General features: G+C 34.6%; 1 protein-coding gene across 3 annotated transcripts in view; it reads right to left on the reverse strand.

Moving 5' to 3' along the window:
* The window catches only part of LOC111153578 (G kinase anchoring protein 1), a 76,489-nt gene that overhangs the window by 39,030 nt on the left and 16,409 nt on the right, over positions 1-21,050 (reverse strand). For all 3 annotated transcript variants that reach the window (XM_022512700.1, XM_022512701.1, XM_022512699.1), the window contains 3 exons: positions 14,159-14,236; positions 9,488-9,611; positions 7,166-7,188 (listed from right to left, as the gene is read on the reverse strand). In XM_022512700.1, the coding sequence (XP_022368408.1) occupies positions 7,166-7,188; positions 9,488-9,611; positions 14,159-14,236 (225 nt within the window). The remainder of the gene's footprint in view (positions 1-7,165; positions 7,189-9,487; positions 9,612-14,158; positions 14,237-21,050) is intronic.

Consider the following 21,050-nt stretch of genomic DNA (forward strand, 5'->3'; position numbering starts at 1 on the left):
GCCTTATAGTACAGCTTGAAATTAGTGAGCATGATATCTCCAGTTTTTTTTCTTCTCTAGATTTCTTTGGTTATTCAGTGTCTTTTGTGGTTCCATACAAATTTTAGGACTGTTTGTTCCAGTTCTGTGAAAAATCCCACTGGAATCTTGATAGGGACTGAGTTGAATCTGTAGATTGCTTTGGGTAGTGTGGACATTTTAACAATATTAATTCTTCCACTCCATAAGCATGGGATATCTTTCCATTTATTTGTGTTTTCCTCAACTTCTTTCATCAATGTCTTATAGTTTTGAGTCTACATGTCTTTCAACTCCTCGGTTAAACTTATGCCTAGGTATTTTATTCTTTTTGATGCAACTGTAAAAGAATTGCTCTCTTAATTTTTCTGATAGGTTGTTATTATTAGTATATAGAAATGCAACAGATTTTTGTATATTGCTTTCATACTCTGCAACGTTAATGAATTAATTTATTAGTTCTTTTTTTTTTAAAAATTTTATTTATTTATTTGACAGACAGAGATCACAAGTAGGCAGAGAGGCAGGCAGAGAGAAAGGAGGGGGGAAGCAGGCTCCCTGCTGAGCAGAGAGCCCGATGTGGGGCTCGATACCATGACCCTGAGATCATGACCTGAGCTGAAGGCAGAGGCTTTAACCCACTGAGCCACCCAGGCGTCCCTAATTTATTAGTTCTAATGGTATTTTGGTAGAGTCTTTATTGAGCCTTTTCTATACACAATATCATGCCATCTACAAATAGTGACAGTTTTACTTTCTGATTTGGATGCCTTTTATTTCTTTTTCTCACCTAATTGCCCTGGCTAGGACTTCCAATACTATGTTGAACAAAACTGTTTGTAACAAGTTACCTCTTCATAACACACACAAGTCATCAGATGCTTGGATTTTTGCTAAACTGGAGGTTAAGTAATATTCTCTTTGTGGTTTTAATTTGCATTTCCATGATTACTAATGAGCTTGAACATCTTTTTATTTATTTTTAAGCCATATAAATATCCTCTTTTCTGAGTACTTGCTTTTCTATAGATTCTTCAATGACTTATTTTAGAAAAAAATCTTTTCCTACTCTGAAGATCATCCTTTCACTTATCTATTTTGATGGAAAGAAGTCCTTAATGTATAAATTTAAAGCTAGTGGGTTTTGTGTCTTTCCTACCCTAAAGTCATAAAAATATTCCTGTATTAGCACCTATAAGCTTTGTTAACAGAACCTTTGACTTTTAGGGCTTTAATCCACTGTGAGTGAATTTTTATGTATGATATGAAGTAATAATCTAATATTTTTTCCATAAAAATACTCAATTGCCCAAACCCATGTATTTTTAAAAAGTTCATCCTTTACCCAGTACTATTCCACATCACTCTGTTATAGATCAAGGTTACACTCGTGGTTGGGTGGTTGGCCTGTTTCTGGGCTATTTTGTTCTAATGGTCTATTTATCTATCATTATGCCTATACCTTAGTGTATTAATTATTAATTTTATAAGAAAATCTTGATATATGATTGGGAAAATTCTCCTTTTTCGTCATGAATGTTTTGATTATTTTGGTCCTTTGCACTTCCACATTAATTTTTTAGAAGTGCTTTAGTTTTTAGTTTAAAAACTAAATTGTCAAAATGAAACAGAAACAGACTCAAATACAGAGAACTGGTGGTTGTGAGGGGCTGGGTGCGTAAAATACATTAAGGAGATTAAGATGTACAAGCTACCAGTTATAAAATAAGTAAGTCATGGGGATTTAAAGTACAGCATAGTGAACATTTTCAATAAAATTGTAATAACTTTGTACAGTGACAGATTGTAACTATACTTACTGTAGTAAGCATTTTGTAATGTGTACAAATATTGAATCATCTTATACTAATATAAAATATATATTATCTTATATATCTTATATCTATATAGATATATCTTACATATATTAATGTATCATTATATATTATCTTGTACTAATATAAAACTAATATAATCTTGCAGGTGAACTTCACTGGTTGGAACTGCACTGATTTTACAGATTAATTTGAGAAAAAGTGATACCTTTATAATAGTAAGTCAAGGTATATTCCTCTACTTAAGTCTTTACCTGCTTGCAATAAAGTTTTGTAATTTTCCCAATATAGGTCTTACACATTTTTATGAAATTTATTCCTAGGTATCATTATATTACTGTAAAAAGCATTTTGATTTTAATTACACTGTTAGTGGCATACAAAAATACAAATAATTATTGAAACTGTTTCCTCATCTATAGCGAAAGGAACTAAAGCTAGGATAATAAAAAAAACCTTTTGTCAACCTTTGTACCAGGAATGCAAAAATAACTTCTCTTATTTCACAAACTCTTATACCTCTAACAAGTCTAAAATGGTATATCCACTTTGGAAAACTCTTCAGTAGTTCCTTACAGTTAAACATACATCAAGAGAATAAAAGACACAGCATAAGGAATATAGCCAATGATACTGTAACAGCATTGTATGGTGACAGATAGTAGCTTACACTTGTGGTGAACATATAACATACACCTTGTCAAATCACTATATTATATAACTGAAACTAATGTAACATTGTGTGTCGACTATATTCAAATTTCTAAAAATGAAAGAAAAACAAATAAGCAAACATACATTTACCCCATGACATAGCAATTTCATTCTTAGGTTTCTACCTAAGAGAAATTAAACATGTAAAGACTTGTACATGGATGTTCATAGCAGCATTATTCATAATTCAAAAAGTGGAAACAACCAGGGCACCTGGGTGGCTCAGTCGGTTAAGCATCTGACTCTTGATTTCAGCTCAGGTCTTGATCTCAGGGTTGTGAGTACAAGCCCTGCATTGGGCTCCATACTGTGCAATGAGCCTACTTAAAAAAAAAAAAAAAGGTGGACACACCCCAAATATCCAAGTGATTAATGTGTAAATAAAATCAAATACAATGGAATACTATTAGTGATAAAAAGGAATGAAGTACCGATAGATGTTACAATATGAATGAACTTAAAAAAACATCAGGCTTAATGTAAGAAATCTCAAAAACCACATTCTTATGATTCCATTATATTAAATGTCCAGAACAGGCAAATCAATACAGATGATATACCGGTTACCTAAGTTGGGGGAGGGGGTTAGGACAGAAGAGGTATGGGCAATAACGGGTAAGAAGTATGAGGTTTATTATGGGGATGACAGAATTATTCTAAAACTAGATTACAGTAATGGCTGTACAACTCTGTATTAATATACTAAAATCAGCTGAACTATACACTTTAATGGATAACTTTGAAGTATGTAAACTATACCTAAATAAAGCTGTGGTTTTTTTTTAAACATTTATTTATTTGAGAGAGAGAGAGAGAGAGACAGTGAGAGAGAGCATGAGCGAGGAGAAGGTCAGAGAGAGAAGCAGACTCCCCGTGGAGCTGGGAGCCCGATGCGGGACTCGATCCCGGAACTCCAGGATCATGACCTGAGCCGAAGGCAGTCGCTTAACCAACTGAGCCACCCAGGCGCCCTAAAGCTGTGTTTTTAAAATATTTTGTTTAAGTCATCTTTACACCCAACATGGGGCTCAAACTCATGACCCCAAGTTCAAGAGTCATATGCTCTACCAATTGAGCCAGCCAGGTGCCCCTAAATAAAGCTGTTTTTTAAAAAATCTTCTAATAGCCTTACTCAAAATGGCAAAAACAAACAAATAGACAAACAAAAAAAAAACCCCACAAAATGTCTATCAACAGGAAAATAAATAAACACATTGTGATATCATGGAATACAATTTAACAATGAAAAGGTATGCACAACAACATCAATGAACCTTCAACATTCTGGGAGGGAAAGAGCCAGACCAAAGAATAACATACTGTATGCTTTACTTCAAATAAAGAGGCTCTTGCCCTATCCTCCTTCCCGGTTTGTTATACCAACCAAATAAGCATCTTTTTCTTGCTTATGTTGGATTGAGTTGGGCTTCTCTTACTTAAAACAAAAGAGAGAGGGTTAACAAGTATACAAAACCAGTGCTCTAACCCCTGAGCTATGGAGCCAGGGTTAACAACACAAATAAGGGAAGTATAATCAAGACAAATAAGGGAAGGCATGGGAACAAAAATGAGTTCAGGACATTGAAGAATAGGAAACAGGTTGAGTTGCTTAGATAAAGCCAGATTTTAGGTGAGATTTTTAAAAACTATGTAGAATTTCTTTGCTTTTAAATTTTAATGGGCTATTATTGCTGTTCTCCTCCTGTGTTTCGGTAGTGTTAACTGTAGGGTTCAATTTTTAGCATCTAATATTTAATCACATGTTGATCATTTATCATAATTTTAGAAATCAACAGAGTCAACTGTACTTTTCAGCTAACATAGTTAGGACCTAAAATGAATAAATTATTCATCCAAGCTCATATATCTAAGATAGACATGCAGGAAGCATTGTGCAGCAAAAAGGAAATAGGGTATGGAGCCAGATAAGACCAGGTTTGTTCCCTATTCCCTCTCTCACCTAGTGCTTTTTATTTTTGATGTAATTTTTAAATACACAGACAGACTAGAAAACTTCAAAAATTTACATTGTGAAAAGCCTTTCTCCTATCCCAATAAGCCCTCCTTCCCCAACCCTTTGACAACCACTGTTACAACTTCTTGGGTACTCTTCCAGAGATAGTCTATTCGAGCATATTGAAGACTTGACCTTTAAGACCTTAAGACAGATGATGGCCACTAAAAATTTTAAAGCTACTGAATGGTACTAGAAGGACTGGGGCTGGGAAAGCAAGATAAGAGTGGAGCTGAAGAGAAGCCCTGCAGCACCAGTATTTAAAAAGGCAACATGTGAAAATTGAAAACACCTTTAAGGATCAAATAATGCTCCTCAAAAAGCATGATTAGTTAAGGCTTCTAAGAGGTATATACAAGCACCTATTTTTTTATTCATTCTGCTTGTCTAGAATTCTTATGGGATGTTCTTGACTATACTGAAGAACAGATAGAGGACTGGTGTAGCAGTGGCAACCAACATTTCCTGGTCATTTAAGGAAGAAAAATTAATTGTTCCCATCCTCTACTCCTACAAATGTCAATTTTCTAATCATTTCAAGGTGAGAAAGATTACAAAGAAAGCACTGAGATTAATAACGTAATCAAGATGGATGGAGAAAGAAAAAGGAAAATGATGAAATCAACCTGAGAACAAGTTTAGTCGGCAGTTAAAGGAATATACAGAAGTTCAAGTACTCCTCATCACCAAGCAAAAAAGTAAAAAAAAAACCCTTTTCTCTTTTGAATTTTATCCAGTAAATACCTGATTTAAGAAGAAATGGATGAGATGCACACTATTCTCAACAGAGGTTAGGAATTTTAAAGTTCCCATGGAGGGGTGGAATCTCTTGGCATTAAGTAACAAATTACAGATGGAAAGAATAAGTCAATTATTGAGCATACATATAACAAAGACTTGTATATTTTTAGGAGTAGAAAGCAGATCTCATTTTAGACTTGAAATCAGACATTTTTCAGATTTATTTTTGAACTCTGAAAAAATTCTTCTAGATTCCTAGATTCATGGCATAAATGCTACAAAGCCTAAATATTCAAGTCCCAAGAAAGTGAGTAATAACTCTAATGAAATGGAATATAAGTTTGGTATATTTTTAACAAGTATCAAGGAGAATGTGAATTACATGTTCTTTTGACCAATTTCTTAAAATAGTTAACGTAGGAAATAAATTAGAATTAGACAGCATTTACAAAAGTAGAAAATGTCTTAATCATTAGGATTATTCAGAGTGAATTTTATTACATATCAAATTATTTATTAACAGAAGACAATCAGAACACAGCTCTAAAACTACAATGAAAGACAAAATATATGCTGTAACACCTATCTATGCTTGTTTAAATATAACACAGACTGAATACATTAAATACATGAGATCCTGTCAGTTCGATTTTCTTTTCCTCTTTCAAATCAGGAAAGAAGGAAAACCATGGCACAGTTTATAAAAATTATTTTTCCCTCCACTAACAGTTGCTGGAAGTCTCTTAGAAATAGATGGACCATTTGTATGTGCTTTGTTATTTACACAAAGCTATCCTCCAAATAAGTCAATGGATTAAAAAAAATGGAATCAGTCCAAAAGTACATGTTTTTCACTTTCAAACATAAAATGAATACTCAGACTCTATTTGTGGTCATTTAAATTTTAATCTAAAAAATGGTGACAGTGATTTTCAAATAAAAAGAATTTCCACCATCTATTTTAACATTGATTTTGTGCTTCTGTTCATAGTTAAGGACTATACTTTTAACATAGTGACAATTATTTAGATGTGGTTTTCTAGAGATGATTTCATTTCCCTAACCTGTCAAGTAAATACTTGAAACAGTATCAAAAGTGGCCAAAAATCATACATGTATTATAAAGTAAAAACAAGAAACATCTCTGACCATTCAAAAAATCAACCGATGGAATTACTAACAAGAATACATAGGTAACAGAACAGTGAAACTTTCAGATTAGTAGTCAAAATAACTCCTAAAATTTTTTTAGTATCTTCCTCAGTATTAGAAGATATTATAGTGCCTCCCAATTCTAAAAGGTTTGTAGAATCTGGTACTGGAGTCTTAAAAATAAAAGTGATCAACAGCCCGAGGAAGTTATGTGTAGGCTGCACTACCCTCTAATGGTGAATGTTAAAAGTAGTAAATTATCCATAGCTATAAACTACAGAATCACATCTTACCTCACAATTTCCATAATTCCAAAATATCTTGAGACATTGTTTCAGGATATCAGGATATTTTTAATAAAGACTGGAGTGTTAAATCACTTTTCCCTAAAATTTTAAGCTTACATGTTGTAACCTTTTGGTGTGGGTGGGTGTGTACACACTCACAAATTAGGATACTAAAGCCAAATAATATTATACCTCCTTCATGTGAATAATATTTTTATTCTACTGTAATGTATTTTATAACTTTATAATGGCCAGATCAACATGACTGAATTCATCCACAACAAATCTATGGGCTATCCTTTATACGGCTAAGTCTCAAAAAAGACTTACGGCCAAATAGTGAAGTATTATTCTTAAAATCATCAAATGTTTTCTAGAATAAAGATGGTTACAATAACACTTACCTCAGTCTTTTTACTAATGGTATCTGTAAATGAAAAAAAATGATGAAAGTTCATTGAAGAAAATTACCATTAATGTTTTATTAGTATTAATAATTATTAATACCCAATAGGTAAAAATATTTAAAGTAATTGAGAATAATTTAAAAATTATAATAAGAGTTACAAAAGTCACTTGGGGTTGTCTAAGATATCAGATTTCCCTCTCTAGTTATAAGATGTTAAATTTCAACATATAATTACTAATTTGCTCAGCTTAGGGACTATATCTTGTAACTCAGTTAAATGCCACCCATACCACAGGGTATTATTAAATTTTAAACATTTGAACTCCAAATAATTTAGGTCTTTGGCTTCACATAATTTTGGGGGGACAAAAAGGAAAGCAAATATGTCTAAAATGAAATCACAAGGTATTACAACTGCAAAATTGTATAGAACACTGCCTTTGTGGGGGGGAAAAAAGCAGAACAGTATTTGTCATTTAAACCTCTTAGTTTATTTTAAAAATATACATCATAGTGTTTTGATAATACTATAAAAAAATCTTAAAAATTGATGTATATTTATAAAATGAATAAAAGAAAGAAGGTAATACGAAATATACCCAGATTAAGCAAATCATTGATTCTGTAACAACACAGCATTTCTGGAAAGGGATTACAGAATGAGGAAAATGAAGACAAGGGAATCCACACAGATTCAAGGTTGAAACTAAAGTACACAGAGGGAGCAAGTGTTCTTACTTAAATTAGAGATGACTGGGATATCTAATATTTAACAATGCTTCTTGTACATAGAAGAAAATTTATATTCTCAAGGACTAACAATAATTTAATAGAATAGCAACCTTATGACTGAGAATTTAAAACAGCTCTCTAAACCATCTGTTGATCAGAATAGAATCTATAAGTATAATAAATGTCCAAATCACAGGTTTTAGCTCAAACTACAAAATCCTATTTATTCCTAATTTCCTCTTTATTCCTAACATCACAGCCATTCTTCTAATGTTTTACTTAGCATACAACGTGATGCCAGAACCTGAGAATCATGACTGCTTTAACCATGTCTTGAAATAGTCGTCTACCTTCCTTTTAACAGTACCATACTGATGTCTTTCTCATTCTAATAAATTTACATAGCACTTATAATAAAACATATGAGAAATAAAGAAGTTTTAAAAAGCATTCTTTTCATGTTTCTGCCTAGTTTTTAATTATATTTTATATAAAATTTTTCTTGCCAAAATTGAAAACGCTAACATACATCTGACCTTTTAACCTCAAATAAGAAACTTAGTAAGAGAGGCAGACTATAGGAAAAACAATCCTGATCCTTAAACCAAAGCAACATAATGCTCTAAATTTATTCCTAATTTCACAGATGGGCTTGCTTCTGAAAACAGTAAAGTATTTCATTGTGTCTTTTTTTATTATTGCTACAGTATTATTAATTCTCACAGAACAAATGCCCAGTGTATTAAGGCTAAATTCATATGAGTCAAATAGATCAATCTGTCAATGAACAAGAAACAGTTAATTTTGTCAGCAACTATTCTGACTGGCGTAAGCACAATGCTGTCCAAAAAAATTTTCTGTAAGGATAGTAATGTTTCATACCTGTGCTGTCTAATGTAGAAGCTACCAGCCACATGTAGCTGAACATTTGAAATGTGGCTAATGTAACTAATGAATTTTTTTTTATTTTAGTTCATCTTAATTAATTTATATTTAAATTGCCACACATGAATAGTGGCTACCATATTTTACAGCACAGACAGGGTTTTCATGACTCCTCACATCAAAAACAATGTACTTTATGGTCTGTCTTCAAGAGTTTGGTGGATGGTGTAGTTTCCTTGTCTTCTCTGTTCAATAAAAAAATACAAATGAGATTATAAAGTTACAAAATTTGCATTTTAATTTTCTAAGGTATAGTTCCAGATAATTTGAAGAGGTTGACCAAAAATGGGTAAAATACTATTCTTGGTCTAGTGCAAGTCCATTTACTTTATAAGGGCAATAATCATGTTTCAAGATGACTCAAAAACTACAATTTTTATCTACAGTGAGTTTTAGAAAATGGACAAATTCAGATACAAAAAGATAAATTTGTACTGAAATTTTATGGGGATTTAATGACTGTTTTTAAACTTCCCCCCACATTGTTTCTTTCTAAACAGGTCTACATTTTTCACAATCTCAGTAACACATCACCAAAACAATTTTTACTTATTTTAAAAATTAGCAAGGAACTTAAAACTTAAGTTTACAAAGACTTAAAATAGTCTCTCTATCATAATAGATTTTGTACATAAATTACCTTCAGATTGAAAATCTTTTAGTGATACTGTGAGAGGTTTGTCTTTTCCCTGATGAGTCTTTCTTTTATCTTTTTTATTCATAACCTTTGACTGAGTTGAAGCATTTTCAGCATTTTCATACTCCTAAAAAGAATTACCAACGATAATTAAGCTTGGTTTATCACTGGTAAAAAATCAACATACCATTATAGGTAATATATTAAAGTTTTATTTTTTTTTAAAGGTAAACTGCAAATTTAAAAAATCAATACATGAAGCTAGCCAAATTGTATAAAAGGATAGCTCTTTTTTTTTTTTTTTTTAGAGAGAGAGAGAAAGCACACATGCCAGTGGGGAGGGGCAAAGGGAGAGGGAGAGAGAGGATCTTAAGCAGGCGCCACTCTCAACACAGAGTCCGACGCAGGGCTGGATCTCATGACCCTGAAACGATGACCTGAGCTGAAATCAAGAGTCAGATATTTAACTGACAGAACCACCCAGGCACCACCCCCAGGATAGCTCTTTTTTATTTATATACTCAATCTCTTGCCTCTTAAACATTAAAATAAAAATAAAAAGCTATACTTTGTGGTTTATAACTTCTCCTAGTTGCCACCTCTTCTTTATTTCAGGACCAAACTCAAGACAATCATTTATAGTCAATTTCCTTTCTCACCACCTCCGCCAAATCTGGCTCCCCCTGTTCTCTGCCACTAAAATTAAGGTCAACCTCCCCCACAATGCCAGATCCAAAGACGTTATTTTTTCAAACACCTCTTGGTTTTCTCAATACACTCTGAATACTCTTTAGTCTCCTTTACTGGCTTCTCATTTCCAAACTCTTCTCACCATTATTCCATTCTTAAGATATTCTTTTGCTTTAGACCCATTGTTCCTCAAAGTTTAAAGTTCTATCTATATACTGATTTTTGTATGTACAGACAATTCAGCTGCACTGTTCAGTAAGCACAGCCCAACTAAATATGTTCACCCTGCCTGCCCTCCTGGATCCTCCAGTAAGTACCTTGTTTAATGCCACCATCATCTATACAACTGTGTAGACTAGAAACCTGAGTCATCTCTATCTGTTCTTCCTGCAGACTTTATACACAAATCAGTCACAAGCTCTTGTGGAGTTTATCTCCTAAAGATCTCTTATATCTGTTCTGTTCTCTTCAGCCCTTCTGTCATTTCCTTATCTTCTTTTGCTGGACACTGCAACACCCTCTAATTTTAGCCCCTCAATTCATCTTCTACATGGCTACAGCATAAGTTTCTAAAACGAAGACCTGAAACCAATCTAAAAGTTAAAAATATTCAATAGTTCTCAGCCAACAGATTTATAAAGCCCAATCTCCTTAGCCTGGGGCATGAGATTCTTTATACCCTATCCTTCAGAAAGTGTCTTTAGCAACTTCAAATCAAAGATACTATAATCTTCACATGCACGTATCCTGTATACTTGCCACTCTCTCCCTGACAATGCCTACTTTCTCTGGCCTACACTTGACCTTTTAATACACCTAGTTAAGACTCCTCTTTAAGAATCCTTCTCTAAAAACCATCCCCATCAAAGGCAAAGAAAAGTCCTCCATATTTCTGAATTCGCACTGCACTGGGACCATGTCTTTATCTTTCTATGACATGCTTTGCACATTTTGGCTATTCAAAAAGTATCTGGCAAATGAGTAATAGAACAGAAAAGAAAATGCCATCCCAGGGGTGCCTGGATGGCTCAGCAGGTTAAGCGTCCAACTCTTAATTTCTGATGCAAGTCCATGATCTCAGGGTCATGAGACTCAGCCCCACATTGGGCTCCACACTCAGTGAGGAGTGTGCTTGAGATTCTTTCCCTCTACCTCTCCTCTCCATGTGCACTCTCTATTCTAAAGTAAGCGAAGAAAGAAAGAAAGAAAGAAAGAAAGAAAGAAAGAAAGAAAGAAAGAAAGATAGATAGATAGATGGGGTGCCTGGGTGGCTCAGTGGGTTAAGCCTTTGCCTTCAGCTCAGGTCATAATCTTAGGGTCCTGGGATCGAGCCCCGCATCAGGCTCTCTACTTGGCAGGGAGCCTGCTTCCCCCTCTCTCTCTGCTTCCTTGTGATCTCTTTCTGTCAAATAAATAAATAAAATCTTAAAAAAAAAGAAAGAAAGAAAATGCCATCCCAAACTTTAGTTCCTAAAAAAAAATACACTAAAAGAATTATAGATATTTTATTGGAATACTGACTTAAAATTCAATTACTACATTAATGCAATCACATCAAATTAACCATTGCATACAACAAGAGTTCCTCCCTTTTCTGAAAGTCATTAATGTCTGATAGAACCAATGCTTTTGGGTAGCAGGCCTATGACCGTGCCAAGAAAACTGGCTGGGAGCATATTTTATCAGCACCATCTACATAAAGCAATATAGATCTAAAGATATAGTTAGTTCTTTTAGCTTTAGAATCTAGACATATATCTCATAGCAATAAATTATTATATGATAGTACTCTATTTGATAAATTTTATCTCTGAATTAAGCAAGTCAGAAGAACTTTTTTTTAATACTTTTCCAGTGTAACTTGAAAGTCCATTTTTTTAAAAGATTTTATTTATTTATTTGATGGACAGATATCACAAGTAGGCAGAGAGGCAGGCAGAGAGACAGGCAGAAAGAGAGGGGGAAGCAGGCTCCCCGCTGAGCAGAAAGCCCAATGCAGGACTTGATCCCAGGACCCTAAGATCATGACCTGAGCCGAAGGCAGAGGCTTAACCTACTGAGCCACCCAGGCGCCCTGAAAGTCCATATTAATAATTAAATAACACAAAAGCTAGTTGTATTCATTTTTCTAATTGCCAGCTTTGTGTTTAAATGGGCAACTAACAATAAGGATCATAGTTATTCTTGATTATTCAGGATAACAGGAATAGGGACACAGAAAATGAAATGAACACATATAATATACAAAGTCTTTCATCCTTTTCCCTTGAAATACAAGTAAAAAGCAAAAGCACCTGCTATAAATTTTAATTCCTCTCTTCCCTTCATCTTAAGTGAAGGAGCTAATGTACAATGACATAGTCTAAAGGCCCTTAAGCATGACCAGGGTCACTTATGATCAACTACAATCACAAACTGAATATATTTTACACACCAAAAAAATTTCCAATGCATATAAAGGACTAAAATGTCAAATTATATGAAAATAATAAATGTTCAATTTAAATATAGAAACTGGAAGCCAACACTACCTTTTACTTAAATATTCCTATAGTTTCGAGCTGTACAATGCACTTCAGCACACAGCCCAATATTACAGTTTAGATAAAATTCAGAGTTCACAAGGTCAAAACATCAGGAATGGCCTCCCATTTAATTATCAGGTTATCTCCAGCAGAGAGTCTCTTAGTGGATGCCCCTGTACTCATACTTATTTAGATTTTTAAATCTACTTATTTCCTGTGTTAATTTATTATTTTTTTAAAGATTTTATTTATTTATTTGACAGATAGAGATCACAAGTAGGCAGAGGCAGAGAGAGAGAGGAGGAAGTAGGCTCCCTGCTGAGCAGAGAGCCCAATGTGGGGCTCGATCCCAGGACCCTGGGATCATGACCTGAGCCGAAGGCAGAGGCTTTAACCCACTGAGCCACCCAGGTGCCCCTTCCTGTGTTATTTTTTTTTTTTAAAGATTTTATTTATTTATTTGACAGACAGAGATCACAAGTAGGCAGAGAGAGAGAGGCAGGCAGAGAGAGAGAGAGAGGGAAGCAGGCTCCCCGCCGAGCAGAGAGCCCGACGCGGGGCTCGATCCCAGGACCCTGAGATCGTGACCTGAGCTGAAGGCAGAGGCTTTAACCCACTGAGCCACCCAGGCACCCCCCCTTCCTGTGTTAATTTAAAAAATAAGTTAAAATAAATAATCTGCTATTAATTTCATTTCCCCTCTTCTCTTCATCTTGGGTGGACTAATTTAAGGAAACATTTCAAATCACCAAAGTTCAGTTTGTTGCCTCTCAAAACCTAGGGAATAACCTTATTATAAAAAAATCTTGGAACACTGAAAAGAACAAAATAAAATAAAGATGTTTAAAAAAATAAAAAATAAAAACGCTCCAATCTACTGGGTGTTGTACATAAACAATGAATCTTGGCGGGGGGGGGGGACTGTAACGGGGCACCTGGGAGGTGCAGTCAGTTGAGCACCCAACTCTTGGTTTCCGTGTGGGTCATGATCTTGGGGTCATGGGATCAAGTCCCATGTTGGGCTCCATGCTCAGCACAGAGTCTGGTTGGGACTCTTTCTCCCTCATCTCCTCCTCCCCACCCCTGCTCTCTCTCAAATAAATACATACATCTTTTTTTAAATATTTTTAAAAAGATTTTATTTATTTGACAGATATCACAAGTAGGCAGAGAGGCAGGAAGAGAGAGAGGGGGGAAGCAGGCTCCCCACTCAGATCATGGGATCATGACCTGAGCCGAAGGCAGAGGCTTTAACCCACTAAGCCACCCAGCACTCCTAAATAGATAAATCTTTTTAAAAAATTATTTTAAAAAAAACTTCATAATAATATTTTGTTACAGTGGTGAATTTTTAGGACAAGCTTTAATGGAGAACTCTTATACAAACTTCAGAAAGGTTGGTCCTAACCTCTGAACACTTAAACTTCTAAAATATCTAAATCAATAAATGTGTAAATACCTTTTTGTGTTCTTCATATTCTAATTTACTTAGCAACAATGCCTTCTCAAGATCTGCTTCAAACATTTCAGATGTCAGCTAGAACAAAAAGAAAGTTTCACAATTATGCCACACTAGCTAAATAACCATGACAATATATACAGGAAAGGGAAACAAACACATTAAAAAACAATCTGGGTTCTCCAAATTTATCTGTCCAAGCCAAAGTAGAGAACCTTGTAGTTTTCAGAAGATACGAAAGCAAACTTCCAATTTTGAGGTTTCTATTTCCCTATTCACTGTCAATGATATATCATACATCACATAATTTTTTTCTTTAGTAAAAAAAATTTTACAAAGAAATTGACACTGTATTAGAGGTCAATGATGGTGTCCAGTTTAGGACACAGAAAATTTTAATAGTGACCTCCACTCAAAAATGTAACTGAAATATAATCAATAAACATTATAAAACATACCATTCCCTTAATATAAAGTAATCCACAGAAGTACAGGAACTTTAAATAAGGTGACCAAATGTTCTGGTAGATCTCTGATGTTACAGAATAATTATTTATAGTGCGCCTTTCTACCTCTATCCTTTTATTTGATTGTCCTACCTTTAAGGTCATCTAATACAATAAAAAATAATTCTTTAATTTGTGATTTATATCTTTTGGTTCCTCTTTCCCACTACCCAAAATCCTCTTAATTTCTTACAATCTAGCTCCTACTATCAACTGATCAAATTACTCTCCAAAATTACCAGACAAAATTGCTATGGTAGCTGAATGTAACTTTGGTTTCCACCATTGGAGACAAGTTTATAACTGCAGCTGAATACAGGAGAGTTGCCACATGACAGGAGTAAACTTCCTAGATTTGTGTACATGGATGTGTCAACCTATGTGGATTAGATACTAAAGGCACAAATTTAGAGGACATCTCTAGTGTTTGTCCAGAATCCCTTCTTTTTTTCCAGTGAATAGCTATACTTCACCCCAATGTCCTGTGATTCTAGTAGGACAGCCAATCACATAACCCTGTATACCACCCATCACCAAACCCACACAAACATCCAAGCTACCATCATCAAGGACAAGGTGATGGCAAGGGATTCAACTCTTTTTTGATGTCCTAGGAATTAAATTTTGAGAACAAATACAAAGCAAGTAGTGTTTGATCATCTGATGTGACACCCTCTATAAGTGAGCATACTAGTTCTACTGGTTCACATCTCTAAGCACTCCAGAATATTTAAGCTTCCATCTCTCCCAAGGCACACTTTAGTTCTTAATTCAAATCGGTGAATCCTTTCAACAAATTACTTCAGCCAACAGTAATCAGAATTATTTCTATTGCTTAATGACAAAAAAACTAAACTAAAACAGAAACTGACTCCAAAAAGGAATGATTTATTTCCAAGGAATAACTTAAAAATTAGAAAAATGTAAACACTGGACACCATGAACTAAAGTTTTGTTTTGTTTTGTTTTAAGATTTTATTTATTTACTTGACAGAGGGAGATCACAAGTAGGCAGAGAGACAGGCAGAAAGAGAGGGGGAAGCAGGCTCCCCGCTGAGCAGACAGCCCAATGCGGGGCTCGATCCCAGGACCCCAGGATCATGACCCCAGCCGAAGGCAGAGGCTTTAACCCACTGAGCCACCTTTAGTTCAGGTGTCCCTGAACTAAAGTTTTTATCCCTAACTAAGTTATCCCTTTGAAAGCATCTCATCTAAACCTACACTAAGACAACAAAAAGAAGGGGGAAAGATTAGGTTTATCACAGAAAAAACTAATCTAACTCAGAGAAAAATGCAATTAGAATTAAAATGGTAAATAAGGCTATATAGCACTAGAAAATACGGTTAAACCCAGAGTAAACTGTACATATTTCTATAAAACTAAACTGAATTGAAGAATTAATCCAAGTTAGTAATCATCAGGAAAAAGTAGTAACCTTCCAAATATTTATAATACAAGAGATATTCAAAAACAGTATGTTATGGGGCACCTGGGTGGCTCAGTGGGTTGAGCCTCTGCCTTCGACTCAGGTCATGATCTCAGAGTCCTGGGATCGAGTCCCACATCGGGCTCTCTGCTCCGCAGGGAGCCTGCTTCCTCCTCTCTCTCTCTGCCTGCCTCTCTGCCTACTTGTGATCTCTGTCTGTCAAATAAATAAATAAATAATCTTAAAAAAAAGTAAAAAAGAATTGGATTCATGTTAGCATTACACAAAAAATTTTACATCAGGGGTGCCTCAGTGCAGTCCACTGAGCGTCAGACTCTTGGTTTCAGCTCAGATTGTGATCTCAGGGTCATGGTACTGGGCCCTGCATCAGACTCCACAATCAGTACAGAGTCTGCTTGGGATTCTCTCCCTCTCCCTCAGGTCCTCCCCCAACCCCTGCACACTTTCTCTCTAAATAAATAAATCTTAAAAAAGTAAAGTTTACATTAATTTCTCCACCTAAACTCAAAGCAAACAGAGTATAAAATATTTCTTTGTAAGTAAAGTCAGGAAGTCATCCCAACACAGATAAAGTAACAAAACTATTTAAGTTTATTCTAATCAAAGCCAGTTCAATTTACCATGGAAATTTTAATCCATATTAATGATATTTTACATTTATAGAAAGGGTATTTAATATTATTTCCAATATGTTAGATATTCTTGCTGATATTCCAAAAATTAGTTAATAAGCAGGAGAATAGATTAGAGTTGGGAGTCAACTAGAAGATGTCCAGTATTCCTTTTCCTATTAACTCAAGAAATTAAATATTAAAGTAGCTGATTGTAACAGCATGAAAAAAACTGAATGGAACTTTTAAAGTGAAAAGTCTCCTTAGCATTTGGTTCTAAATGCAGCAGTTCAGAGCTTTTAATTTTTAACACAAACTAGTATACAAGGAAACACAAGTAGGCAAAAATGATTTAAGTTTCAATTTAAATCTCTAAAAGCTAGAACAAATTTTCCAAAAATGTCCATATGATCAATCAACTAATAAGATAATAGACAACCTTCTACGTGTTGCTTGTAGGGCTTTAAGGCAGCTTTTGCCCTCAAAGAATTTCTGCTCCAGTTGTGGACAGAACACTAAACACATACGAAGCACAGGAAATAGAATAAAATATTGAAAATGCTACAAAAGTGGAGGAAAAAAACATACATGACAAATAAAATTCAGAAAGGCATACAGAAAAGACATTAATTTGTTTGTCCATAAATGGTAGATATAATTTGGAGAGGTAGAAAAAGGAATAGAAGAATTTCAGAAGAGCCAAGTGAACAAAGACATGATATAAAATTAGATGCATTGTGGGATACACCAAAGAAAGGGGATACCTGATAAAGTGTGAATTCAATAGAGAGAAATGTAGACAAAACCTAGGCTTTGGGAGAACACTTAGGTAGATCATTTAAATTCCAATTCCATGTATGTTAACTGACCTTGGGCAAATTACATGATTTCTATAAATATGAGTTTCTTCATATATAAAAAGGAAATAGAAATATCAACGTACAGGGCAGTTTTAAAGATTTAAAGCTATTAATACATGTAAAGTGCCTAACCCAGTGCCTGCCTGGCACAAGACGCACATACAGTAAATTGGAATTCCCCTTCTCTACAATGGAGAATAGTGGAAAATGAGGTTGCTTAGGTAGGGCAGAATTAGACTCCTGACATTCCCTAAAAAGTATGGACTCAGGACAGATGAAAGAGAATTGCTGATGAAAGCAATTTTAAAGAATTAAACTGGAACATCAGAAAAACAAAGGCTTAGAATCAATGTGTTTGGCTAAACATCTGTAATCTCAGCATACAGAAACTTGAACCAGAACATAAAAGTGCAGAAAATAAAGAAGGCTATATCCTAAAAAAGAATGACCAAGTTTTAGAACATTGACTGAATATGAAATATGAAAGAAGAAAGAATCAAAGATAAGATCTGTGATCCTAGATAACAGGGAGAATGGTAGCACAACACAAAAACAACAAGAGAAAGAAAACATGATTCTAAATTCTCTAAACATATCTCACAGCGTTAATCATAAGACTACTATAAATATAGTTGTCAACCTAATTCATCAGTACATGTACAGACAGAACTGAGAGGGGGGACAGTCTGAGCCTAAAAGACAGGTACCAGGGCAAGAAAATGCAAAACCACCATGATTTTTTAAAAAGTATCTTCTATTAAGTCTGCAGATTGAGATTTCTGCAGCACTTGCGGGAGGAAGAAAGGAAGACAAAGAAGAAATAGTAGGCACTACAATGCCTACAAGACTGAAGAAGATACTTACATGTGCCCAAGAAGGAGCACTTCAGATCCCCTTTCAGCTGGTTTCCTTCATTGCCTACTCCTACTCCCCATCTAGCAGTAAAACATGTTTTTTCAATTTAAACAAACCTATAGCTCAAGGGCTTATGATCAATTAATATGAAGAACCAATGAAAAATGGAAAGGCCAGCAAGTCTTTTGGAACTAGATCTAAAAAAAATAATTTGTAAGTCTAAGTACCATAACAATTTTACCCATTTTACATCCAAGCAAAACAAATTCCAAATGAAGAGTTACTCCTCATTTCCCACAGGCATCATGGGAACAGGATTTTGTAACACAACACAGACACCATTCTGAAGACAATCTAATGCTTACAACCAATTGCTTCTTTAGCCACAACAGCAGCACTGCCCTGTGGTCCTCTAACTCCATGAGCTTCAGAGTGTGGACAACATATTTTTCACTGATCGGGAAGGCAGACTTATTTTTCCAAAAATCTTCTAATATTCTTATTAAACGTTACAATTTTAAAGGCTGTCAACGTTCTACAAAACCTGGATCTGTGTGTACACACTATTAGGTTCAGCTTATTTTGATAAAGTATCTTCATGTCTTCTAAGTGTTGTTTACATTTTTTAAATCTGCATTTTTGTTGTATGCTTTATTATGCCGCCCAAGTAACAAAGATGGTTTAATGATTTACTGAAGGATTAAAAGTAGGAAGGAAAACAGAACTGTAAATAATGCTACTTATAGAAACACCATGAATTTTTAAGTGAACAGAACTCTAACACAGTGAATATAGAACATAAATCTCTATGTGCCAGACAATACATTATAAGTAGAAAATTATGATAGTGAGCATTTGAAATTATGATAGTGAGCATTTGAAATTTTGACTTATTGAGTCAATTTATTTGTTCCTAGCTGCCTGCTATGAAACATGGTCAGACCAGTGGCCTGAAGACCATAGTTTTTGTTTCACTTTCAAAGCACAATAACTTGTATATGTCTTTCCAGAACAAGTACCACATAATGCTTTTTCCAGAACAAAGGTGATGGATTTTGTTGCTAAAGAAAGAGCCAAAAAATACAGAGGATTTATGAATTTGCACTCCTTATAGGGAAACAAGTGCAAGTTAAAAAAATTGCCAAGGGACTTCTTATACCAGCCATGAGGTTAATGACAAATATCACAACCACAAACAAACAAAAAACATAACAAGCTATTGGCAAAACACCTTTATCAGATGGACCAGAGGTTTCACTGTACAAGAACAATTACGATTGTGCACATGCTAGCCGATACTTCACTTTAGAGCTGGACAAAACCAGTTTCAATAAGATAGTGAATCAATAAGAGGAAGAAATATACAATGATATTTTATCAGTTTATCACTAAAAAATCCGTGAGTAGAAATTTTTCTATTCAGTTAATTTGTTTTTGAGCCATGATGCGGACTTAACATAAAGTCCACTAGAATCAGCAATATCAATGTATCATGAATAAAGGAAAACAACATCTACACAGAGTTTTATTCCCAGGCAACAGCTACTGGTGAAGAGGATGTTTCTTGATCTTAATTGAGTATTTTTTTTTAAAGATTTATTTATTTATTTATTTGACAGAGATCACAAGTAGGCAGAGAGGCAGGCGGAGAGAGAGACTGAAGGAAGCAGGCTCCCTGCTGAGCAGAGAGCTCGACGACGACGACGACGACGACGACGACGACGAAGACGACGACGACGATGACGACATGGGGCTTGATCCCACGACCCTGGGATCATGACCTAAGCCGAAGGCAGAGGCTTTAACCCACTGAGCCACTCAGGCATCCCTTAATTGAGTATTAAAAGAAGTAGTAAAAATTATAAATATAACTAAATCAAAGCCACGGACTATTCATCTTTTTTAAAAATGGCTTTACTGAGATATAATTAACGTATTTCATATATCACATAAAATTCACCCATTTCAAGTGTGAAGCAAGTACCACTTTTGATGCATACAACTCTGCAAAGAAAATGAAAATATAAGACTATCTTTCCATGTTGAAGTACACTGGGACACATACAAGTCTATGAGAGGGAAAATGAGATAGAAACATTTCTTTAAACACTAATAGTGCTTTAAAGATTATCTCTACAATTTCCAGCAGCTTTCATAGCATACCTCAGCAAAACACACAGTATTCCGAATAGCCTGAACCTATCCTTTCAGGGTTAATGTGTCACAATTTTTAATGTTAAGGAAAACATAAGAATTATGGACCAAAATGTGGTCCAGGCAGTTGGTCTATATTGGTCTTTTAATGAGTAAATTCAACTATTTACATTTATTTATTAAATGAAATGTCTATTATTCTTTTTTATACCTTATTTCAAAGGCTTCCTTGCATATTCCTGGGCTTTGTCACTTTGCTTATATGGACCAGGTTTAACTTTTTTTTCTTCAACTGATTTTAAGCTCATAGAAAGAAAAATTGTTCTCTTTAAAATAAAAAAAAAAAATCACATTTGGAACTATATATCTTGTTCCCATTATGAAAAATTTTAAAATACCCACTGGCTTCTCCAACCAATTTCCTTCCTAATTTTTGTATTCAAAAACAGGGATTTCAC

This window comes from Enhydra lutris, unplaced genomic scaffold, assembly GCF_002288905.1.
Source record: "Enhydra lutris kenyoni isolate GAN:26980312 unplaced genomic scaffold, ASM228890v2 scaffoldscaffold33, whole genome shotgun sequence".
In the NCBI taxonomy this organism is placed as follows: Eukaryota; Metazoa; Chordata; class Mammalia; order Carnivora; family Mustelidae; genus Enhydra; species Enhydra lutris.